Source organism: Lycium barbarum, chromosome 3 (genome assembly GCF_019175385.1).
Source record: "Lycium barbarum isolate Lr01 chromosome 3, ASM1917538v2, whole genome shotgun sequence".
NCBI lineage: Eukaryota > Viridiplantae > Streptophyta > Magnoliopsida > Solanales > Solanaceae > Lycium > Lycium barbarum.
The window spans coordinates 123656025-123673537 of NC_083339.1; the positions used below are offsets into that span (position 1 = coordinate 123656025).

General features: G+C 43.5%; 2 protein-coding genes across 2 annotated transcripts; both read right to left on the reverse strand.

Moving 5' to 3' along the window:
* Positions 1 to 3073: 3073 nt before the first annotated feature.
* LOC132631260 (uncharacterized) lies at positions 3074 to 3664 on the reverse strand. The gene has a single exon (XM_060346858.1). It carries the CDS (start codon positions 3662 to 3664, stop codon positions 3074 to 3076), a length of 591 nt encoding a protein of 196 aa, XP_060202841.1.
* An 11752-nt stretch (positions 3665 to 15416) lies between these two features.
* Positions 15417 to 16007, reverse strand: LOC132631261 (uncharacterized). Its single transcript, XM_060346859.1, has one exon. It carries the CDS (start codon positions 16005 to 16007, stop codon positions 15417 to 15419), a length of 591 nt encoding a protein of 196 aa, XP_060202842.1.
* Positions 16008 to 17513: the final 1506 nt, after the last annotated feature.

Below are 17513 nucleotides of genomic sequence, written 5' to 3' on the forward strand. Positions count from 1 at the left end.
ACATAAACAAACCTTCATAACATAAGAAAAAGGAATTGATTCTTACCTTTTTCTACAAACTTCTTCACTTGAACAAGTTGTCAACTTGAAGAAATAAGTGCTCCTTCTTCCAAAACAATTACACCAAGTTGTAGAGGACACTTAATTTAGTAGGAATTCAACAAGAAAATAATTTTAGAGGCAAGATTTTGAGGGGTGATTTTTCTATGGCCAAACCCGAAATGCCCTCTTTTTGTTCTTGTTTTTCTCTTGTTTTTCCTCCTATTCTTTCTCTTGAAAGTTCTATGGAATTTGGATGATTAAGTGGTCTTTTATTCATTGACCACATGACTTAATTCCATGGGCTTGGATCCTTTTTATGGACCATGGCCGAATGGCTCCTCACTTGGGCCTGAATTTTTTTTCATTTTTTTGGGCCAACTCGGTTGGTCCCGAGTTGGGCCTAGCCCACTGACCTTTCGACCTTAAAACGTTCATAACTCCTTGTACCGACGTCACCTGGGAACCCACGACCTATGGATGGAAAGCTAATTCAATTATCTACAACTTCTATTTCAAGGTATTTTCGAAATTCCAAACTTACAATACAGTTTTTGCCCCCCAAAGTCAGGTCACCCGAAAACGTTTTCTTAAAAATATTCGTTTGGAGGGTTTCCACTTTGATTTGGTCCAAAGGTACTTCATGAGTTGTGTTTAACTTTACATATGTGATTCATATGACTTTTCAGATGTTCCAAAAAAAATCTCGGTATGTGGGCCCCACCCCAGCAGATACTCCGAGGTTCAAAAATACGGGATATAACAAACTAACTCCCATGTCTTATTTTCAATTAGAGCATTAAATTCATCCATCATGACATTCTTCCAATTTAAGTCACCGAGAGCACTTATGGGATTTTTGGGTAATGGAGAGATGGAGGTAGTGGTATCGGTGTTAAGGTTGGAGGAATATTTCAAATTAGGTTTGAAAATGCCATTACGGGATCAAGTGGTCATGCGGTGGAGCTACTATGGGGATTGGGCCGTAGGCGATGGAGGCGGGCTGGAAGTCAGCGGTCCAGGAGCAGCGGAAGGGCTGACCTGCGGCGGGTTGGGCTGCTGCTGGGAACTGGGATTGGCCGTGGGTGGAGGTGGTAGGGGATTTAGAGTGTTGGGAGATGTATTTCCAGAATTTCGTTGCATATGATGAGTGATGTATTAACATTATGGTCTAAAATTTCATACGTGTGAGAGGCAGGAGTATGAAGTTTTGAGAATGGAAATGTGTGCTCATCAAATACCACATGACGGGCAACGAAAAGTTTTCGGGTTGACATGTCATAACACTTATATCCCCTATGATCGGAAGGGTACCCAAGAAAGACACAAGGAGTGGACTGTGCTTGTAACTTATGCATGGTGGTAGATGGAAACAAAGGAAAACATAGACATCCAAAAACCCGAAGATGGGAATAGTTAGGATCTTTTTGGTAGAGGAGTTGAGTAGGGGAAGAGGATCCGAGAACTTTAGTTGGGAGAATGTTCAAAAGATATGTGGCCATAGAAAGTGCATGATGCCAAAATGAGGGGGGCATCGAGGCATGGGTAAGCAGGGTCCGAATTACATTATTTATGGATCGGATGTGACGTTCGACTTTTCCATTTTGAGGAGATGTGTAAGGGCAAGATAGGCAGAATTGCATCCCATGTTTTTTAGCAAATAATTGAAGTGTCCCGTTATCAAATTCTTTCCCATTGTCACATTGTAAATTTTTAATGGGCCTTTCAAATTGACTTTTGACAAGAGCATGGAATGTGGTGAAAAGAGAGTAAACTTGAGACTTCTTAGAGATAGGAAAAGTCCACAAAAATTTACTAAAATCATCAAGAAATAGTACATAGTAATGATGCCCGTTAGAGCTAGCTACGGGCGACGTCCAAAGATCATTATGAACTATATCAAATGGAAAAGCAGTAAATGACATCGATTCATAAAAAGGTAATTTAACTTGTTTCCCCAAAGTAGAAGATGAACAAAAACACTGTTTGTTCTTATTACATTCAATAAAATGCTTGCTATGAAGAGAGCGTAAAGTATTGGCTCCCGGATGTCCTAAGCGACGATGCCATAAATCAGGAGACAAAGCAGTGAAAACGGAAGGAGATTTTGAAGGTGAGGCCTGGATGACGGTGGAGAGTGGATAGAGTTCCCGGGTACCGTTACATCTCATTAGTTTGTTCCCCGTCTGGAAATCCTTCACATAAAAACCAAATGGGTCAAATTCAACAGAAACCCAGTTATCAGTGGCAAATTTTCGGACGGAGATAAGGTTTTTAATGAGGTTGGTTGCATGCAATACATTATTTAAGGTGAGAAGGGGGTGTGGAGGTGAGAGAGTAATGTTCCCGTAACCATGAATTGGAATTACATGCCCATTACCAACAACAATACGATGATTACTATTGCTCGAATTAAAATAAGATGAGAGTGTACCTTGATCCGAGGTCATATGTGATGTTGCACCGGTATCCATATACCAATTTCCATCCGGTGGAGCGATAGAAAATGTATGCATTGCCGCCTCAATGTCCGTCGGAGTGTAGCCAATATGGGGCTGGGCTACAGAGGTCGCGTAGGCCTGTTGAGGTTTGGGCCCGAGAATACCGGGCTGCATTACTGGACGTAGCTGTTGCCTTGGAGCAGTCGGGTAGGGGCATGGTGGAGCAGCCCACTGTGGCGGCCACTGTCCATATGGGGGGTACGGGACGAGGACGTGACGCGGCTGCGGCTGTTACCGCCAGTCGGCCACTGGTTGGTGCCGCGGCCACTGTTTTGGCCACCCCCACCGCGGCCATTATTGCGGTTTTGCCCATTGTTCTTCCCATAATTATTTTTCTTCTTGTTCTTGTTATTATTATTTGTGCCATGATTAGAACTTGAAGAAAAATTATGCTGATGATTGGAGTTAACATGTTCCATGTTACCTGTTGGGCACCGCCAGTAGAGGCAATAAAAGCAGCGTTCCCGCCGGCTTCTTTGGAGAGACGGTTTTTTAGAGTACGTTCCGCCAATTTTTATTCGGGATCGAACGCTTTAAAAAGTTGTTAATGGGTCTTGATTTTGGACAAAATCCACCGTGCCAGAATAGGCCTCTGGAAGACCACCAATGAGCCGCAAGACAAAGAGACTATTTGCCACCGGAGTATCCACATCAGTCAGCCTGTCCACCAAGGTTTTCACGTGGTTGCAATACGCCTCCGCACTTGAAATTTTTTCGAGAGAGACAACAACAAGTTCTTCCTCGAGATGGGTTGCCCTGGAACCCTTGTTATCTTGAAAGATGGCCTCCAACCTCTGCCAGGCTTTCGCCGCGGTGTCATCCTTCACCAATATGGCTTGAAGTAATTCAGGAGAGATCGTACCATATATCCACTGTAGGACTGCCGCATCAAGACGATCATAGAGTTCTGGATCAGCTGCCCGTAAGACATCAATTTTGGCCTTAGCCGCGGTCTCCGTAGGGGGGATAATGTGATGCATTAGGTTATGCACCCGGGCTTGCACCTTAAATAACGCCACCCATGAATGATATGGACCATTTTCAATGTCCAATGTGAAGGGAACGAGAGATTTGACATTGGTTATTGAGAGGGCAGAGTGAAACTTTGCGCCTGTGTCAGTCATGGTGGCTTCGAAGACGAAGGGAGGAAGAATAAGGGAGGGAGAAGATGAACGAAGGGGAGAGAGGAGGAGCGGCGGTTAGGTTGGGGCGGCGGCTAGGTTGGGTTGGAGAAGGAAAACCTAGTCTGATACCATGTAGGAAATCAATTCCCCATTAATCATAATGTGGTGTCATCAATATATACAAAAGACTTACCTTATTCTTGAAGATATTCTAGAATCTAGAAGATATTCTAGCTGTACATAATATTCTAGGAAATATTCTAGCTGTACATAATAATGGCTAATTACAACGGTTATCAGTAGCTAATGCTCCTTTCTTTCCGGACTGTTCTATCATGACTTTCTCACTTTTGTTATTCCTCGTTTTCATATTGTTTTTGATATGCTTGTCTCTATCTGACTTTTTGTCTTGTTTTCCTCTCTTGAGCCGAGGGTCTTTCGGAAACAGCCGCCTTATCTTTCAAGGTGGGGGTTAGGTCTACATACACTCTACCTTCCCCAAACCCCACATTGTGGGATTCTACTAGGCTTCTTGTTGTTGTTGTCGTCGTTACTCAGACGTTAACTAAGAGACGAAAAGCTATCGTCAAACTTTTTGGCAAACACTAGTAGACGTTACCACATGACTTTTTCGACGTATTGCGTCATTGGATACGGAAACAATAAGAGGCGGTTTGTACGTGGTACTGAAGCAATTAATCGCAGTATAAAATTGTGAATAAGATAATATATGATTAATTCAGGATTTAATTGACAATATAAATGGTACTAATCTTCACATAATAATTATATCATCTATTAATTATTACATAAGAATTATTTCATTAATTATCATATTTGTGCACTGAAATCCTGCATAACTTGTACCAAAGGAGTCCAAACATAATACTAGTTCTCCCCAATTTATTAATTTTTCAACGACGCTGAAGAGCTACAAAAGAAAGAAGCAGGAGAGAAAAATAGGAATTTCTAGGAATTTGTCTTCCATTTTACATACACAGTTGTGTTTGGTTGACATTTCATTTCAGTACAAACAATATATGCTGGTATAAGTTTATACTGTAATACGATATTATTTTATATCCAAATTTAGTAGGAATTCAACAAGAAAATAATTTTAGAGGCAAGATTTGGAGGCTTTCCACTTTGATTTGGTCCAAAGGTACTTCATGAGTTGTGTTTAACTTTACATATGTGATTCATATGACTTTTCAGATGTTCCAAAAAAAATGTCGGTATGTGGGCCCCACCCCAGCAGATACTCCGAGGTTCAAAAATACGGGATATAACATCCTCCCCCCCTTTAGAACATTCGTCCTCGAATGTTAAATTAATCTCATAGGGTTTGAAAATACTTTGGGGGAGTTCATGTTTACAGACATCACATATGACACACGATTGATATTGGAATAAATTAAAGCAGGGATTTAAGGTTACCTGTGGGTATAGAGAACAAATGAGGATATTTCTTCTTCATTTCCTCTTCGGCCTCCCATGTCATTTCCTCCCTATTATCGTTCCGCCACAGTACCTTAACAGAGGCTACATCTTTATTCCGAAGCCTCCTTACCTGACGATCCAAAATAGATACGGGCTGCTCCTCGTACGATAGTTGCTCCGTCACCTGAATATCATCAGCAGAAAATATTCTAGAAGGGTCACCGACACATTTACGAAGCATAGAGACATGAAATACCGGATGCACCGCTTCCAAATCAGATGGCAAATCTAGCTCATAGGCGACATTTCCAGTTTTTCGAACAATCTGATAAGGCCCAATATAACGCGGACTGAGCTTACCCTTTCTGCCGAACCGCATCACGCCTTTCATAGGCGATACCTTCAGGAATACCCAATCGCCTACCTGAAACTCCAACGGTTGACGCCGTTTATCCGCGTATGACTTCTGTCGACTCTGGGCTACCAACAGTCGCTCCCGAATAAGTTTTACCTTGTCCACGGCCTGCTGGACCATATCTGGGCCAATCAACTCTGACTCGCCAATATCAAACCAGCCAATCGGCGATCTGCATTTCCTGCCATATAGAGCCTCGTACGGAGCCATCTGGATGCTGGAATGGTAACTGTTATTATATGCAAACTCAATCAATGGCAAGTGATCATCCCAGCTGCCTCTGAAATCAATAACGCAGGCCCGCAACATATCCCCCAGCGTCTGTATAGTGCGCTCGGCCTGTCCGTCGCTCTGAGGATGAAAGGCTGTGCTCAGACTCACCTGAGTCCCTAGACCCTCCTGAAACGACCTCCAGAAACGCGCCGTAAACTGGGCGCCTCTGTCAGAAATAATAGATATAGGAACTCCGTGAAGCTTCACAATCTCTCTAATATAGAGCCTGGCATAATCCTCGGCGGAATAAGTAGTCCTGACGGGAAGAAAATGGGCTGATTTCGTCAGCCTATCAACAACGACCCAGATGGAATCATACTTCCGTGGAGTGCGAGGCAAACCTGTAATGAAGTCCATATTAATAACCTCCCACTTCCAAGTCGGGATTTCCATCTCCTGCAACAGTCCACCCGGCTTCTGATGCTCAATCTTGACCTGCTGACAATTAGGGCACTGGGCAACGAACTCTGCAATATCCCGCTTCATGCCGTCCCACCAGTATAAGCATCGGAGATCATGGTACATCTTTGTAGACCCAGGATGGACCGAATAGCGAGCATAATGTGCCTCGCTCATAACCTGCTGCCGAAGGCCTGCAATATCAGGTACACACAACCTGCCTCTGTATAACAAAGTACCGTCCGGGGAAAACTCGAACGGAGTCCTCTCCTTATCATAGGCTGTGTCCCTGTACTGAGCTAAGACAGGATCTTCGTATTGACGCCGCTTAATATCGTCCCTGAGGGATGACTCAGAAACCCCTCGAACAGAAATCCGTGTATCTCCAGAATCGGCCAGACGAACCCCGAGACTAGCCAACTGCTGAATATCACGGGCTATCTCTCTCCTGTCTGGCTGTAAATCGGCCAAACTGCCCATAGACTTCCGACTGAATGCATCGGCAACAACATTAGCCTTACCCGGATGATACAGAATATCCACGTCATAATCTTTCAGAAGCTCCAGCTACCTCCGCTGTCGCAAATTAAGCTCTCTCTGCCTGAAAATATACTGGAGACTCTTATGATCAGTATAGATATCCACATGAACGCCATATAAATAGTGTCTCCATATCTTCAGAGCATGAATTACCACTGCGAGCTCCAGATCGTGGGTAGGATAATTCTTCTCATGCTGCTTGAGCTGCCGGGAAGCATACGCTATAACTCTGCCATGCTGCATCAATACACAGCCCAACCCCATGCCAGAAGCGTCACAATAAATAACATACCCGTCCGGTCCCTCTGGAAGAGTCAGAACTGGGGCTGTAGTCAGCTTCTCCTTCAGCAACTGGAAGTTCCGTTCACAAGCGTCAGACCACAGGAACTTAGCTCCCTTCTGAGTCAGCCTTGTCAAAGGCGCTGAAATCGAAGCAAACTTCTCCACAAATCTCCTGTAATAGGCTGCTAACCCCAGGAAACTGCGTACCTCTGTGGGCGTCGTAGGTCTGGGCCAATTCTTCACGGCCTCAATCTTCTGTGTGTCCACCCGGACACCATCAGCTGCAATAACATGCCCCAAGAAAGCCACTGAAGACAGCCAGAATTCACACTTAGAAAATTTCGCATATAATTTCTGATGCCGGAGTAAACCAGGATATCATCAATGAATACAATTACAAACATATCCAAGAATTGCCTGAATACCCGGTTCATCAAATCCATGAATACTGCGGGGGCATTAGTAAGCCCAAAAGACATAACCCTGAACTCGTAATGCCCATATCGGGTCCGGAAAGCTGTCTTAGGGATATCGGCCTCTCGTACTCGCACCTGGTGGTAACCGGATCGAAGATCTATCTTCGAAAAACACTTAGCGCCCTGCAGCTGATCAAACAAATCATCAATCCTGGGGAGGGGGTATTTATTCTTTATAGTTACCTTATTCAGCTGCCGATAATCAATACACATACGCAGCGACCCGTCCTTCTTACGCACAAATAATACCGGGGCTCCCCAAGGCGAAGTACTGGGTCTGATGAAGCCTTTATCCAACAAATATTTCAGCTACTCCTTCAACTCCTTTAATTCTGCAGGCGCCATTCTATACGGAGGAATATAGATAGGCTGAGTGTCTGGGAGTAAATCAATAGAGAAATCTATCTCCCGCTCTGGAGGAAGACCTGGAAGCTCGTCGGGGAAAACATCTGGAAACTCATTAACCACGGGGACTGACTTAAGTGTCGGCGTCTCTGCGTCCAAGTCTTGCACCCGTACCAGATGATAGATATAACCCTTTCTAATCATTTTCTTTGCCTTAAGGTATGAAATAAACTTACCTTTCGGCGATGCTGTATTTCCAGCCCAATCTAAAACTGGCTCCCCGGGAAACTGGAAGCGAACCACCTTATTCTGGCAGTCAACATTAGCATAACAGGAAGCTAGCCAGTCCATACCCATAATAACATCAAATTCAGTCATATCTAACTCTACCAGATCTGCCTTAGTATCACGGCCACATACAATCACAGAACAGTCTTTATAAACCTGTTTCGCTACAATAAAGTCCCCTATCGATGTGGCTACCTCAAATGGCTCTATAGGTTCAGACATAATACCAATTTTACCGGCAACAAGAGGTGAAATATATGATAAAGTTGAACCTGGATCAATTAATGCATACACAGACCGAGAGAAGACCAATAAAGTACCTGTAACGACATTAGGAGATGCCTCCTGATCCTGGCGGCTGGCCAAAGCATAAATACGGTTCGAAGGACCGCTAATACCAGAAGCTCCACCACGGCCTCTGCCGCGACCCGCTGGTGTCGAAATACCCTGCCCCGTAGGGCGCATAGCCACTGACGAAGATGAAGACCCAGCGGCTGATCCGGTAGGCTGCGCTGCACCACCCGAACTACCCTTATACGGGCAATCTCTCACAGAATGGCCCTGACGGCCACAAGAAAAGCATGCACCGGTGTCTCTGTAGCACTCTCCCGTATGGTATCTGCCGCAAAAAGAACACTGAACCCTGGGTGGCCTCATCTGACCAGAACCCCTATCTGTCCGCGAACCTGAAGCCCTGGAGCTCTGGCCTGCTCCTGAATACCCTGGGCTATCGAATCTGCGACCTGCAGGCTTGGGAGGCGCGCTCTGCGCCGGCTGAGATGAAAATCTGCTAGGCTGCTGCGGCTGTTGGGGCTGTCTGCCCTGAAAGTCTCCAGATGACCTGGCCCTCTTGGGCTGTCTCCGATCCTGGCCCCTGTCAGGCTGGTGTCCTCCTCTGCCCCGATCCTCCATGCCTTGGGCATGGGCCTGGATATGGGCAATGTCCATACCGGGCTGAGCAGCCAATACTAAGCAGCTATCAACAAAATACCGATCCAGCCCCATAATATATCTATGCATCCGGTCCGCCATAGTAGCCACCACAGTAGGTGCATATCGGGCCAAGGAATCAAACTCCAAACTATAGTCCCGAATACTGCGGCCCTTCTGCCTCAATAATAAGAATCTATCAGATCTGGCTCGTCGCAACTCTGGGGGGCAGAAAGTGTCCAAGAAATGCCTGAGAAAAATCGCCCCAAACTGCTGGAGGAGCGCCGTCCCCCCTGGATAGCTCCCATGACTCGTACCAGTTTGCCGCCACATCATATAACTGGTACGAAGCTAACGCGACTGACTCTGTCTCGGAAGCATTAATCAAATCTAGAGTGCGTCGCATCTTCCTAATAAACTCCTCAGGATCCTCCTCGGGCTTTGTCCCGAAGACCTCTGGAGGGTTACAAGTCAAAAACTCACGGGCTCTCGAACTATCACGCCTGACTGCCCGGTCACCTCCCAGTCCATGCCCCTGAACCTGCCCTGCCACAAGTCTAGTCAGCAACTGGACTGCCTCCCTCATAGACTGATCCTCAGTGCCTGGCCGTGGAGCTGGAGGCTCAGGTACTGGAACTGCGGGAGCTGGCAGTGGAGCCGTCCCCCGATCTACAGCTACGGCTGCCCCAATCTCCTCCACGAGTGGCGGTGTAGAAGAACCCTCTGCCTGGGGCAAAGTCTCCGGAGCAATATATACCTAGGCCCTGGTAGTCCTCTGGACCCGGCTAGTCTCTCCTACGGCAACTGACTTGGCCTTTTGGGCCGCTGTCGCCTTTTTTGGAGGCATATCTGCAAATATAGCCACTCGTTAGGAAGGGGTCATCCTGATAACACAGCTCTATCGCACGATCTAAGACAGAAAGAACGGTAGTTTCCTAAATGCCCTGTAGCCTCCTGTTTATAGGTGTGGTGCACAACACACCGATAAACAAGACTCTACTAGACACGGTCTGTGGACATTCCGAGGACGAACCGCTCTGATACCACTTTTGTCACGACCCAACCCCGTGGGCCGCGACCAGTGCCCGAGCTGGGCACCTATACGTACCCGATACCCCAAATTAGCATATTAACAGAATAATAATATTAGTGGTCGCTACAGAACTTAGCAGAAAAGCAGACTTGGCACACATAGGCCGATAAGGCCATCACAGAACAGAATATCCCAAACATATGTACAGAACCCACACAGATGTATCCACAGACCTCTACAGAACATATCATAATCATAAGACAGGACAGGGCCCCGTCATACCCTGAACAAAGTACATATCCAGATAGCAGTGACAGACTGTACCAAAAGATGGGCTCTGTAGAAGAGAGCGCCCCAAAATAGCAGAAATGGGATCCTAAACGTGCGGATCAGCAAACCTGTCGTCCGTACCTGCGCGGCATGAAAACGCAGCCCCCGAAGAAAGGGGGTCAGTACGAAATATGTACTGAATATGTAAAGTGGAATCACAGAAGTCAAATCATAATGGTTACAGAAAATGAGTACAGAATCCAGGGTGTCAAATGCATATTTCCAAAACAGACAGAATGCGTACAGAAACATATGTCATATCATATCATATCCGGTCCCTGACACGGGACTCGGCAGACAGAATGTGGCCACCCTCCCGACGCTGGTGCCACTATACAGAGGAATCAGAAAAAGGGGCGTGGCCCCGTATCATATAATGTCATATCAAAATGGCCATACAGATCAGATCAGAATAGGCGGACATGGCACATCATACTCCACAGACCCATGTACGCGTATACATTCCCCCTCACATCGGGGCGCGGCGAACAATGCAGAGAATCACGCTTGACAACATATCATGGCCCGGGCTCAGTGTGGGAAACATTGGGACATCCACGAATGGAGTAGTGAGAGACTAATGCAATTTAAAAATATAATAAATGTTTTCAAAGACTCGATGAAGCGTATCAAAGACAAACCAATCCAATGGAGTCGGACGGAATCATAATAAATGTATTTCGGATATCATAATAAATTACAGAAGTATAACTTTCCCGAAGTCGTTCTGAGTGTCAAAATAATTTATAATATTTAACAGAATATTTAAAATAATATTCGTTAAGCGATTAGTAGGGTAATTAAAACATTTCTTTCAAAAATCGCTTAAAAGGGAAGCTTTAACACATTAGGGGCAAAACCGTAAATAGTGGGCCCGCCTTGGGACAAACAAGGCGGCGGGCTCAAATTGTGCCCTCTAAGCATATAGTATCACCTAAAAAGGTTATACAGACATTCTATGGCTTTCTGAATAATTTAGAGCAAAATTGCATAATTTCAGAAAAAGCGTATCAAAATGGTTCAATTCTACTGAAGGAAAAACTAAAATTTTGTCTTGCGGATTCCGAGGGCCAAGAGGTCCTTCGAGGCCCGGATCCGACCCTAACACACTAGGGGCATGCCAAGGGAAGAATTGGGGTTGCTTTACATACCTTTCACGCTCCTTAAGCCTTTCCAAACTCACTTCCCGTTTCGTCGAAAAACTGCAATTGGTCAAGTTTACCAATTGTAAGCTATGAATACCAAAGTTACAACTTAATGCATATTTGGCTACCGAAATTTCGGCAGCACTTCCCCTATACATATAGCACCCCGAGAATTCAACTCGGCTATAAATCCTCAACAACAACCCAAACGACAACATTAACATCAACAAAGAACATTAAGAACACAAATATCCTTCAACTAGTCATTTTTTCTCACAAGTTGACATAATCTTCAATTCAACCCAACTTTCAACTAAGATCAATAATTTCATATTCAACAACCATCATGATCATCACCATATAGTTCTAGAAACATTTCATATCGTTTTCCTTAAGATATACACTCGATATACATGATATACAATCTTCCGCCAAAATCATAACTTATGCAAAACATCAAATCTTTGGCATACAACTTCATAACAAGTTTCCAACTTCCAAATTCATCAACCATAATCATAATTCACATCTTAACAACTTCATTTCCATAATATCACAAAATTATTCTAAAGTGACATAATCATCTACATTCCAACTTCAACCAAAATTCATTCAACTTTCATTCCCAATATAATTTCCATCATAACCACAACTAGAATGCAACATAAAATTCAACTCATATATGTATACAACATATATACACCCATGGCTACATATATATATACATACCCACTTTGCAAACTTCCTTATTTCCATAATTTCTACTCATTTCCACATACCACAACATAAACAAACCTTCATAACATAAGAAAAAGGAATTGATTCTTACCTTTTTCTACAAACTTCTTCACTTGAACAAGTTGTCAACTTGAAGAAATAAGTGCTCCTTCTTCCAAAACAATTACACCAAGTTGTAGAGGACACTTAATTTAGTAGGAATTCAACAAGAAAATAATTTTAGAGGCAAGATTTTGAGGGGTGATTTTTCTATGGCCAAACCCGAAATGCCCTCTTTTTGTTCTTGTTTTTCTCTTGTTTTTCCTCCTATTCTTTCTCTTGAAAGTTCTATGGAATTTGGATGATTAAGTGGTCTTTTATTCATTGACCACATGACTTAATTCCATGGGCTTGGATCCTTTTTATGGACCATGGCCGAATGGCTCCTCACTTGGGCCTGAATTTTTTTTCATTTTTTTGGGCCAACTCGGTTGGTCCCGAGTTGGGCCTAGCCCACTGACCTTTCGACCTTAAAACGTTCATAACTCCTTGTACCGACGTCACCTGGGAACCCACGACCTATGGATGGAAAGCTAATTCAATTATCTACAACTTCTATTTCAAGGTATTTTCGAAATTCCAAACTTACAATACAGTTTTTGCCCCCCAAAGTCAGGTCACCCGAAAACGTTTTCTTAAAAATATTCGTTTGGAGGGTTTCCACTTTGATTTGGTCCAAAGGTACTTCATGAGTTGTGTTTAACTTTACATATGTGATTCATATGACTTTTCAGATGTTCCAAAAAAAATCTCGGTATGTGGGCCCCACCCCAGCAGATACTCCGAGGTTCAAAAATACGGGATATAACAAACTAACTCCCATGTCTTATTTTCAATTAGAGCATTAAATTCATCCATCATGACATTCTTCCAATTTAAGTCACCGAGAGCACTTATGGGATTTTTGGGTAATGGAGAGATGGAGGTAGTGGTATCGGTGTTAAGGTTGGAGGAATATTTCAAATTAGGTTTGAAAATGCCATTACGGGATCAAGTGGTCATGCGGTGGAGCTACTATGGGGATTGGGCCGTAGGCGATGGAGGCGGGCTGGAAGTCAGCGGTCCAGGAGCAGCGGAAGGGCTGACCTGCGGCGGGTTGGGCTGCTGCTGGGAACTGGGATTGGCCGTGGGTGGAGGTGGTAGGGGATTTAGAGTGTTGGGAGATGTATTTCCAGAATTTCGTTGCATATGATGAGTGATGTATTAACATTATGGTCTAAAATTTCATACGTGTGAGAGGCAGGAGTATGAAGTTTTGAGAATGGAAATGTGTGCTCATCAAATACCACATGACGGGCAACGAAAAGTTTTCGGGTTGACATGTCATAACACTTATATCCCCTATGATCGGAAGGGTACCCAAGAAAGACACAAGGAGTGGACTGTGCTTGTAACTTATGCATGGTGGTAGATGGAAACAAAGGAAAACATAGACATCCAAAAACCCGAAGATGGGAATAGTTAGGATCTTTTTGGTAGAGGAGTTGAGTAGGGGAAGAGGATCCGAGAACTTTAGTTGGGAGAATGTTCAAAAGATATGTGGCCATAGAAAGTGCATGATGCCAAAATGAGGGGGGCATCGAGGCATGGGTAAGCAGGGTCCGAATTACATTATTTATGGATCGGATATGACGTTCGACTTTTCCATTTTGAGGAGATGTGTAAGGGCAAGAGAGGCAGAATTGCATCCCATGTTTTTTAGCAAATAATTGAAGTGGCCCGTTATCAAATTCTTTCCCATTGTCACATTGTAATTTTTTAATGGGCCTTTCAAATTGAGTTTTGACAAGAGCATGGAATGTGGTGAAAAGAGAGTAAACTTGAGACTTCTTAGAGATAGGAAAAGTCCACAAAAATTTACTAAAATCATCAAGAAATAGTACATAGTAATGATGCCCGTTAGAGCTAGCTACGGGCGACGTCCAAAGATCATTATGAACTATATCAAATGGAAAAGCAGTAAATGACATCGATTCATAAAAAGGTAATTTAACTTGTTTCCCCAAAGTAGAAGATGAACAAAAAAACTGTTTGTTCTTATTACATTCAATAAAATGCTTGCTATGAAGAGAGCGTAAAGTATTGGCTCCCGGATGTCCTAAGCGACGATGCCATAAATCAGGAGACAAAGCAGTGAAAACGGAAGGAGATTTTGAAGGTGAGGCCTGGATGACGGTGGAGAGTGGATAGAGTTCCCCGGTACCGTTACATCTCATTAGTTTGTTCCCCGTTTGGAAATCCTTCACATAAAAACCAAATGGGTCAAATTCAACAGAAACCCAGTTATCAGTGGCAAATTTTCGGACAGAGATAAGGTTTTTAATGAGGTTGGTTGCATGCAATACATTATTTAAGGTGAGAAGGGGGTGTGGAGGTGAGAGAGTAATGTTCCCGTAACCATGAATTGGAATTACATGCCCATTACCAACAATAATACGATGATTACTATTGCTCGAATTAAAATAAGATGAGAGTGTACCTTGGTCCGAGGTCATATGTGATGTTGCACCGGTATCCATATACCAATTTCCATCCGGTGGAGCGATAGAAAATGTATGCATTGCCGCCTCAATGTCCGTCGGAGTGTAGCCAATATGGGGCTGGGCTACAGAGGTCGCGTAGGCCTGTTGAGGTTTGGGCCCGAGAATACCGGGCTGCATTACTGGACGTGGCTGTTGCCTTGGAGCAGTCGGGTAGGGGCATGGTGGAGCAGCCCACTGTGGCGGCCACTGTCCATATGGGGGGTACGGGACGAGGACGTGACGCGGCTGCGGCTGTTACCGCCAGTCGGCCACTGGTTGGTGCCGCGGCCACTGTTCTGGCCACCCCCACCGCGGCCATTGTTGCGGTTTTGCCCATTGTTCTTCCCATAATTATTTTTCTTCTTGTTCTTGTTATTATTATTTGTGCCATGATTAGAACTTGAAGAAAAATTATGCTGATGATTGGAGTTAACATGTTCCATGTTACCTGTTGGGCACCGCCAGTAGAGGCAATAAAAGCAGCGTTCCCGCCGGCTTCTTTGGAGAGACGGTTTTTTAGAGTACGTTCCGCCAATTTTTATTCGGGATCGAACGCTTTAAAAAGTTGTTAATGGGTCTTGATTTTGGACAAAATCCACCGTGCCAGAATAGGCCTCTGGAAGACCACCAATGAGCCGCAAGACAAAGAGACTATTTGCCACCGGAGTATCCACATCAGTCAGCCTGTCCACCAAGGTTTTCACGTGGTTGCAATACGCCTCCGCACTTGAAATTTTTTCGAGAGAGACAGCAACAAGTTCTTCCTCGAGATGGGTTGCCCTGGAACCCTTGTTATCTTGAAAGATGGCCTCCAACCTCTGCCAGGCTTTCGCCGCGGTGTCATCCTTCACCAATATGGCTTGAAGTAATTCAGGAGAGATCGTACCATATATCCACTGTAGGACTGCCGCATGAAGACGATCATAGAGTTCTGGATCAGCTGCCCGTAAGACATCAATTTTGGCCTTAGCCGCGGTCTCCGTAGGGGGGATAATGTGATGCATTAGGTTATGCACCCGGGCTTGCACCTTAAATAACGCCACCCATGAATGATATGGACCATTTTCAATGTCCAATGTGAAGGGAACGAGAGATTTGACATTGGTTATTGAGAGGGCAGAGTGAAACTTTGCGCCTGTGTCAGTCATGGTGGCTTCGAAGACGAAGGGAGGAAGAATAAGGGAGGGAGAAGATGAACGAAGGGGAGAGAGGAGGAGCGGCGGTTAGGTTGGGGCGGCGGCTAGGTTGGGTTGGAGAAGGAAAACCTAGTCTGATACCATGTAGGAAATCAATTCCCCATTAATCATAATGTGGTGTCATCAATATATACAAAAGACTTACCTTATTCTTGAAGATATTCTAGAATCTAGAAGATATTCTAGCTGTACATAATATTCTAGGAAATATTCTAGCTGTACATAATAATGGCTAATTACAACGGTTATCAGTAGCTAATGCTCCTTTCTTTCCGGACTGTTCTATCATGACTTTCTCACTTTTGTTATTCCTCGTTTTCATATTGTTTTTGATATGCTTGTCTCTATCTGACTTTTTGTCTTGTTTTCCTCTCTTGAGCCGAGGGTCTTTCGGAAACAGCCGCCTTATCTTTCAAGGTGGGGGTTAGGTCTACATACACTCTACCTTCCCCAAACCCCACATTGTGGGATTCTACTGGGCTTCTTGTTGTTGTTGTCGTCGTTACTCAGACGTTAACTAAGAGACGAAAAGCTATCGTCAAACTTTTTGGCAAACACTAGTAGACGTTACCACATGACTTTTTCGACGTATTGCGTCATTGGATACGGAAACAATAAGAGGCGGTTTGTACGTGGTACTGAAGCAATTAATCGCAGTATAAAATTGTGAATAAGATAATATATGATTAATTCAGGATTTAATTGACAATATAAATGGTACTAATCTTCACATAATAATTATATCATCTATTAATTATTACATAAGAATTCTTTCATTAATTATCATATTTGTGCACTGAAATCCTGCATAACTTGTACCAAAGGAGTCCAAACATAATACTAGTTCTCCCCAATTTATTAATTTTTCAACGACGCTGAAGAGCTACAAAAGAAAGAAGCAGGAGAGAAAAATAGGAATTTCTAGGAATTTGTCTTCCATTTTACATACACAGTTGTGTTTGGTTGACATTTCATTTCAGTACAAACAATATATGCTGGTATAAGTTTATACTGTAATACGATATTATTTTATATCCAAATTAACATGGGATAACTTACAAGGCAATAGATTTTACGGAATAAAATAACAAAAAGATCAAAATAAACTTGATTTTATCTTTTTATTTTTTATTTACTTTTAAAAAAGGTGTTCTGACTTTTACATTGTATATCACATTTTAACAAAATAAACCAAACTATAAAGCATACACAATGCAAGTGATTATTAGTCATTGTATTACAATTTTTATATTGTAATTGTAGCATAATTTTTATTCAGCCGTGTATAAGCTAAACTCACTCGACCAAGGGATTTGACATAAAAAGAGAGAAATATGTGAGTTTAGACTTTCTACCTACTGGATTAAATTGTCCGTAGAAAATGTTTGGTTAAAACAGAAAGCAAAAGAACTTCTGGTTAAGACGTGATCTTCCTGAGACCCCTCTTCTTAATATAAT

What these genes read in the sequence shown, in the direction of transcription:
- LOC132631260 (XM_060346858.1), bottom strand. Translation starts at nt 3,664, where the DNA reads ATGACTGACACAGGCGCAAAGTTTCACTCTGCCCTCTCAATAACCAAT.
- LOC132631261 (XM_060346859.1), bottom strand. Translation starts at nt 16,007, where the DNA reads ATGACTGACACAGGCGCAAAGTTTCACTCTGCCCTCTCAATAACCAAT.